General features: G+C 40.4%; 1 protein-coding gene across 2 annotated transcripts in view; it reads left to right on the top strand.

Annotated features, from left to right (window-relative positions):
• Positions 1 to 1,608: 1,608 nt before the first annotated feature.
• The window catches only part of LOC110061149 (uncharacterized), a 10,226-nt gene continuing 3,787 nt past the window's right edge, over positions 1,609 to 8,047 (top strand). The window contains exons 1-7 of one of the 2 annotated variants that reach the window (XM_089279909.1): positions 1,609 to 1,784; positions 3,041 to 3,183; positions 3,314 to 3,521; positions 4,136 to 4,258; positions 5,596 to 5,730; positions 6,409 to 6,540; positions 7,364 to 7,492. In XM_089279909.1, the coding sequence (XP_089136035.1) occupies positions 1,721 to 1,784; positions 3,041 to 3,183; positions 3,314 to 3,521; positions 4,136 to 4,258; positions 5,596 to 5,730; positions 6,409 to 6,540; positions 7,364 to 7,492 (934 nt within the window). In that variant the 5' untranslated portion in view covers positions 1,609 to 1,720. Of the gene's footprint in view, positions 1,785 to 3,037; positions 3,184 to 3,313; positions 3,522 to 4,135; positions 4,259 to 5,595; positions 5,731 to 6,408; positions 6,541 to 7,363; positions 7,493 to 8,047 lie in introns of both variants that reach the window. The other variant, XM_089279908.1, reaches the window with a different exon arrangement.

Below are 8,047 nucleotides of genomic sequence, written 5' to 3'. Positions count from 1 at the left end.
AAAGAAGCTACTTTTTTATCATTATCGATAGAGCAACTGTGTCAGTAGCAACAGTCATAAATAGGGTATCGAATTTTTTGTCTGGTCATAAATAGGGTAGGGAAAATCGCAGATTTTGGTCATAAATAGGGTAAGGGTTTTGGGAAGCGGGCCGCTCACTTCCACCGACTTTTTCTGGGAGTACCCCCGGGGGTTATAGATATCAAAGGAGAGCTACAAAACAAAGTGTCCTTTATTAACTTAAAAGTTCCTGTTCACCTGAAGGAAATTAGCCGTGTTATAGACAGTCCACTTTATCGAGGATTTTGTGACACGTCCGGCTGCACCACAGGCTAAAAGGAAATATACTACCCACGCTTAATCTAACATGCTCTGAAACGGGCTAAATAACATAACTGTGGTTTGTGTGTGTAAGTAATTACTACATAAATTTCTTTCAACAAATTTGTGAGGAAAAAATTAAAACGCGACTATAAAGAAACCAAATTGTGAACCTGGTCAAACTGCAGTTTAATCTTAATCATAAAGCACCGCTTCTATTAATTCAAGACTGTTTTTATTGGACATAGCGAAATGTTGTGACTCTGGGTGAGTTATGGGTAAAATCTTGACAACAAAAATAGGAGAAAAAAAAGAGAAAGGTAAATTAAAAACAAATTAAAACTGAGAGGTAAGATAAAAACAAATATAAATCTTAATTGCAAAATAACCGCAACAAACACGAACTCTTAAAGTGAAATAAAAATACGGTAAGGTCATGAAACAGTAAGTTATGCTTATTACATACATTTGTTTTGTTTCAGTATCGTCATATTTGACGTACTCACTTACCTTTATGCCCTGACCTCAGGGCCTGTGGGAAATGGGCTGGTCCTCAGTATCTCATTTATTGGCTAAAAAATTTATTTTCTTTTTATATCAAGGCATGTGATAGACCAAGAAAGGGGGCCCGACTCCAAGCTCGTTTTATCACCATCTTAATCATTATTATTATTTCGTTATTATATATATTTATGTTATCACGTTTCATTTACATGTAACTTTTGCTAGTTGAATAGTAACTATGCTAGATGAAAATTGACTCCAAACATCTAAAGAGTCTGTGTAACAACGGAGGAGATCTTGGCTTTCAAAAATTGCAAAATTTCTCGCTGGCAAATACGCCAATGCGTGGCCCAAAATGTATTTCATTCATCACGTTCAAATTTCTTCGGAGAAGTTATCGTGTTAAGCTCTTTCCTCCAGAGCTAAAATATTTTTAGCCCGATAGAAACTGAAGCGTTTGTGCTTGATAGACATATATATATTGAAAGATTCTCCTATAGTACAGACCCAGAAGAAAATAAGCTGTACCAGCTGAAATATTGGTCAAAAGAATAAAGCCCTTTTGCTGTAGTTCAGGCTTGGAATCAATTTATTCATTTATTTTTCTTGCGTGTCTGTTTGCTTCAAAATGAATGAAGCTTGAACAACGCCCGGATTGGTCTCATTTTAGAGGTTTTTCAATCACTCCTTCTCAACCCCCCAAAGAAACTGAGATAAATCACTCCTTCCCCACTCCCCAAGGAAAGAGAGGTCATCGCAGCGGAAAGGGCGTGCGTTGGCCCAATAAGCAGATGTAACATGATCACTTCAAGCTGACACCGAAAATCCCTCTCAGCGTTAGGACTTGGTTAAATATAGCCAGCAGAGCTACTGCCTGAAGGAATTCTACCGAGTCATGACGATGCATGTGGCTACATTTCTTTTACTGTTTTTGGTCGACTCATCATTGTCAGTCGCTGGTAGGTATGACCTCGATATGACAGCTCCACTCTGACAGTCAGATTGCATCTATGTAAGCTTTCGATCTTGCTAATATTAACCTGGCTAGAGGCCAACACACATTTGCGACCCTTTGCCGTTCGCTATCCCACATTACAAACAGGGTAAACTTCTGTTTTAGGATAAAAGAATAAGATATGAAATATTTGAGGGCACCATAAATCGGAGTAAGTCGGTGCTGGCAAGCTCGACCGTGTTTTATTTGGCACTGCACTGTTAACTACGTCATCCCAACTCAGTCAAACGGATCTCGAACTTGTTCGTTATAAAACTTCCTCAGTCATTGTGTTTAATTAAATGTTACCACTACTATAGCCACTACCTGTTGAAAGGGTAATATATATAACTAGAATAGCGTCGGCGACGATTTCAGTGTCTTTCATTGTCTGACGATTCAAAAAATATTCACATTTGTCCGAAGTTGCGACGCACAATATTTGTTATCGAGCTATCTGCGAAGTGTTGACAACAAAAGAGTGAGTTATGCGATCTCGTGTTGCTGCGAGTATTCTGGAAAGAAATTTTTAACCAAAACATAGCGAGCTCTAGGTCGGGAGGGGTGGGGGGAGGGAGGGTGAGAGGGAGGAAGAGGGGGGGGATGCCTTTGGAGGCTAACTCGATAACCTCACGGTTCTAACCGCTATTATGCACAAACTATATGCCATTGTCACCTTTAATTGTTATATATGTATCTTTTTTTGTCTGTTTTATGCTAAGATTGAAATTTCAAAATGTAAGTGCAAAATAAAGTGATGTTGAAGTTGAAGTATGTGAAGAATCCATCGAGCATTTTGCTTTGGTGAAGGACTAACGCTCACTAGGATTGCCCTCGAATAGGAAGAGAGTAAGGCTGCTGTCATAGCTAGAGAAGAAAACAATATCAGAACGAGAATTCGCGAGGCCTTGGAAATTAAGTGCCAGTCTCCGACGTTCAATCGAGACCGTAGATTCTTCCAGCACTATACGGGGATGTTTTGGCACGTGACTTGGTTCATCCAAGCTCACGTGACAAATAGATTCCTGCCATATTACGCTGGTGATCAGCTGGTGATCCTTCGGTGCCTCGTTTATTATTAGCTTTACATAGAATTCCAGAAACAGGGATCTTGAAGCACTGGCCAAGAAAATCGTGCCAAATAGTGCTCTGGGGCTTGAAAGGTGCAAAATTCCTAAGAGAATTGGTTTATTAATGTTATTATTCTCATTATTTTAGCAGAGCGTTGTGGCGGCGTTCTGACAGACTCTTCCGGTGAAATCACATCTCCCAATTACCCTAACAACTACCCAGATGACGTCACTTGTACATGGAAGATTTCTCCTGAAAAGACCCACGTGAATTTAACTATTGAGGACTTCATGGTGAGTGCACATGTTAAAGAACGTCTGTTACTGTTATCAGCAGCCTCAGCAGTGCCCTACCTTGCAGGGGAAAAATTATAATAGTGCAAGCATCTCTAAAAGTATTTATTTGCTTTCTTTTTTCACCTAGCTTGAGGATTCTCAAACTTGTAAGCAATTTGACTTCGTAAAAATCAAAGTGCAGCAAGGCCGTTATTCCACAGAAGAGGTTATCGTTTGTGGGTGGCAGCGTTCCCGCGAAATTAGCTTGAAAGTCGACGGAACCGCAGTGGAAATCACGTTCAAAAGTGACCTCAATGTTAACGAGAGGGGCTTCAAAATCAGCTATCGGGGTTACGGTATGTTTCATGGCCGTCATCGTAAGGGCCCAGGGAAAGCGCGGTCAAACGTCTTTCCCAAGGGTTTTCCCTCAGAGATTTGGAGGGGCGCCACTACTAGTTTCTAAGGGGAAAGCCCAGGGAATGAGGCTGACGTGGAAGCAGAGAAACTGACTAAGAAAGAGAAAATAAAACACCCACTTCCCCTATTGACTGCTGACGCCCCATCGGTGAACACTGCAAATCCCTTACCTCCCCCCCCCCCCCCTTCCCCCTCGCACCCCTGCCCCTTGTAATTGCAGACAAATTGTTAGACACGAACAGGCTGATAAAATATATAGGTACTAATGGAACATAATTTCCGGAGCAAGACACGATGGAAATAAAACTAGGGGAACCAGCTGCTTCCCACGTTCCGGTCTGCCCACCCTGAACTCTACACCACCGCTGCCCTTTCCACCTATCCGCTAACTCGTATGACCCTTGTTGTAACAAGGAATTGCTTTGTGTGATATACATATTCTCCATTTCGCCAGTATATCTTGATGCATATTATTATACCGTCAGACACATATGTTAACAACTGCATAGGGAGTGATGCTGAAATTCAATTTTTTTTTCTTTTCTTCTGGCAGACATTGATCCTTGCTTGAAAAACAATGGTGGTTGTTCGCATAACTGCAGTTTGGAAAAAGGAAAGCTTACTTGCACGTGTCCTGTTGGTTATAAGCTGACCTATAATTTACGAACATGCAAAGGTTTGTGGTACATCAGCTTCTGTTCAAGCGTTATTAAAAGACTAGCATTTCGTACTTGAATCGAAAATATACTAAGAAAATAAGTTCCGTACCTTGGTCACAAATTAGGGTTTCATCCATGGATTTTAATGTTCAAAGTCACCTTTTATGACATACCCATTTCACAAATGATAATTTCATTTCTTTGGCCACGTTTAAAGCCTGGTTTTCACTAGCGACGCAAGCACAGACACAAGCACAAGCATCAGAATGTTTCCTCCTTTTCTTGTAGTGCTTGAGCTTGTGCTTACGTTTGCTCTGCAAAAAGTGAAAACGAAATACCGCTCAGGCATAGCACAAGCACAATGATATATACCACACTTGGTTATGTTTGGCCAATGAAAACACTGGATCCAGATTACCTCGCGCTTAAACAGGTTTCCAAAGTAGCGGAAGGTTCGGATAATTTCTTGCTTGTGCGTGTGTTTAAGTCGAATTTCGTTTTCACTTGGCTCATCGCTATTGTTTGCGTTTGTGTTTGCGCTTGTGCTTGTGCTTGCGTCGTTAATGAAAACCAGGCTTAAGGGTTTCAGTACAGACATAAAATTGAGTGTAATGCTCAAACACCAGGAATCACAAGGGTTTTATTCATAGCATTTGCAACGCTTACAAAGCGTAACAAACAGTATTGCACTTACAACAACAGCGCTGGCTTATTGTGCCACTGCCACGGCAGTTGTGCTCAACGGTAGTTTTCAACCCTACGTTGTACAGCAAATAAACAGCGCCAAATGAAAGTAGCGCTCGATAGCTTAATTTATGTGAATGATCTCTCTTTGCGGTTGTCAGTGAACGTGAACTCATACATGTAACTGGATTTACTCAAACGCATAAAGCCGCATAGTTTCTTCACAAGCCGAGAGTTGATCAAGTGAAACAAAAACTAATTGGGCACTTTGAACTTACTTGCTGCAGCTCCCTGACTGGGGCAATCATAGTTTAAAATAGAGGGAAATGGTTAACACACCCGGTAAACATCAAAGAAGCAAACAAGCGGGCTAAGATTTATGTCGAAAGGTCCTTGACCCTGCACATCTTTTGTTTTATGCTCATAGACTGTGCATGAATTATATAATCGCAATGCTTCTATTGGTTTATACTTGTATGAGCACTCACAGCCACCTTCTGTATTTTGCCAGGTTTTGTGCAGGGTCAACCCCCAAAATAGCAAACAAAAACATAGAACAAAGAACTCTACCAGAATGGACGGCATTCGTTGTTTCAGTCATGACTATAGTTTATGAAACTAATGCGAAAGAAAAAGACCTTTGGTGGTTTATTTGGCTTTTATTTTACAGACGAAAACAGCTGCGTCTTTGTGGGACGACAAAAGTGTCCTTATCGCTCCAAGTCTTCGTGTTATGACTTACCGAATAAAGGTGCTACATGCGAGTGTTGGGGTGGATACAAGAAACAGAATGGCACTTGTCAAGGTAAACAGTTATTAACCCTAGTGATCATCATCAGAATTCTCCTTGCCATGTCAGTGCAACATCGTTAAGAAGACAGGTTACGAAAATATTGAAAAACATCAGCTGGAAGAGTTTGTCTTCAGTTAGTGAAACACCAAATTACCCTGTAAAACAGACTGCCTTTGCCATGGCTAGCACTCTAACCTTTTTTACAAGAATTGTCAAATTTCTTTTGCGCTTGCTCGCTAATTCTTATTTTTAAAGGAAGTGCAGAGACATGAGTGACGTCTTCACGGGTGGGTGCAACCTCGTTCCCAGGTTCTCTCTCCTCTTCTCCTCTGCCTTCATTGTCGTTCAAGAGAGGCAGAGGAGAGAGACCCTGGGAACGAGGTTGTGGTGAGTTTTGGGAATTTCGCCAGATTTAGCTTTGCTAGTTCTTGATATAAGCGCCAAATTGCATCCAAAAAGGCGTCTTAAAAGAGAAATGATCAAAATCGATTAAGACGGCCTTCGTTAAAATGACGTCATCTTCGTAGCTTATATAAAACCCGTGAGTCTAGTTTCAGATCTGCCACGAGTCTAGATCTGTAGAGTCTACAGAGATAATATGAATGGAAAAGAAATGCTCGAGCTAAACGGAGTCACAAGAGTCATCATATTCCGAGTATAGCGTTAAACGCGTTTTCTTTTTTCCCCAAGACATTGACGAGTGCAAAGAAACTCCTGACAGGTGTGATACAGGGGTTTGTCGTAACTATGTAGGTTACTTCCGCTGCTCTTGTCCAAAGGGATATCGCAATTCTTGGCAATCAGGAGGACAAACATGCAAAGGTAAGGAAAGCAATACTTCACATTCAGTTGTTGCCCCGTTATGTTTCACAACTAATTTCTAACAAATAGTCGAACAGCCAGTAGTTATCGATCGCATCACTGTCGCATAAATCTTAAGCAATTTTCGATACTCTATCAGGATCCTAAAATTTGAAATTCTCTGCAAATATCTATCGCTGCTTCAACAAGCTTTCCCAGCTTTACGAAAAAGATGGTCAATTTTTCAATGGAATAATGCTGAATTGGTCATGCCGTGCACACAATGAGAGAAGTTACTATATTAACAGTACTAGTTAAGCTGGCGTCAACCATAGGCCTGGTGGTTCTTTGAAGGTCTAATTGTTGCAATTGTATCATACTCCTTTTTTTATTGTGGCAAATAAAATGAAATGATGATGATGATACAATACATACGGTGCTCCTCTGAGACGAAATGTGCAAGACTAAAGTAAGAGAGCAACAATAAACCAAATTGCAATTTGATAAAATATGTGGATATAAACATTACGTTACATTTTTTTCTGTTTGGTTACCATTTGCCTCCGTGTCAAAACTAGTTTTTTCGTGCGAAACCATTCAGTTCATATGAAAATGTATTACCCCTACAGCTTCATTTTCATGCAAATCAGACATATTTTCCTATCAAAAGTTTTGTACGAGGAGTCGTCTTAAAACAGAGGCTCAATGTAACTCAGAAATAACAGGGGGCGGTCAGCTGAGCGTCGCCTTCCGCGCTTTTCCTTCGTTCACAGACCGTAGTCAACTGAGAGATATTGAGTTCTTGTTAATTTCTCATGCTCAAGAGCGTTATCACTTTTATCAGACATCGACGAATGCTCTAGCATCGCACCGCCGAATTGTGGAGAAGTTGCTTGCGTCAACACTCCTGGAAGTTACATCTGTCAGTGTGAGCCTGGGTACAAGTTCAACGACACTCTAAAAACTTGCGAAGGTCAGTATTTAATGCGATGACAACATAAACTTAGTCTGCGACAAGCATTCTTTCTATCGCCGTGGCCTCGAATCGCGGGCTATGGTAACAGTAAGGGTTAAAGCTTTCTCCTTGGTTGATGCCTTTCACCTGAAATGATTACTTAAATTTCATTTAAAAAAGTTTAAAAAACAAAAACAATGGAGGTAAGTGTCATTTTGTGACATTTGTTTACACTGATGAAGGCCTATGAACAGACTGTTTGTGAATTTCACAAAAAACACTTTCACTCCATTTTATTATTATTATTATCGTTATCGTGTCGTTATTATTATCATTATCGTTATCGTTATCTTTATCGTTATCGCTGTCGTTATCGTTATCATTATCGTTATCGTTATCGTTATCATTATCGTTATCGTTATCGCTGTCGTTGTCGTTGTCGCTATCCTTCTCGTTATCATTGACGTTGACGTTGACGTTGTCGTTGTCGTTATCGTGATCGTAGTTATTGTCATTATTACTACTATTACTGTTTGAAAATAAGCATATCCTCCTGTTGCGTGCTTTGTTCCA

Source organism: Orbicella faveolata, unplaced genomic scaffold (genome assembly GCF_042242905.1).
Source record: "Orbicella faveolata isolate gen_17 unplaced genomic scaffold, um_ofav_v1 contig_47, whole genome shotgun sequence".
Taxonomy (NCBI): domain Eukaryota; kingdom Metazoa; phylum Cnidaria; class Anthozoa; order Scleractinia; family Merulinidae; genus Orbicella; species Orbicella faveolata.
Note: the sequence above shows the minus strand (reverse complement) of the source record. Positions and strands in the feature narration are given on the sequence as shown.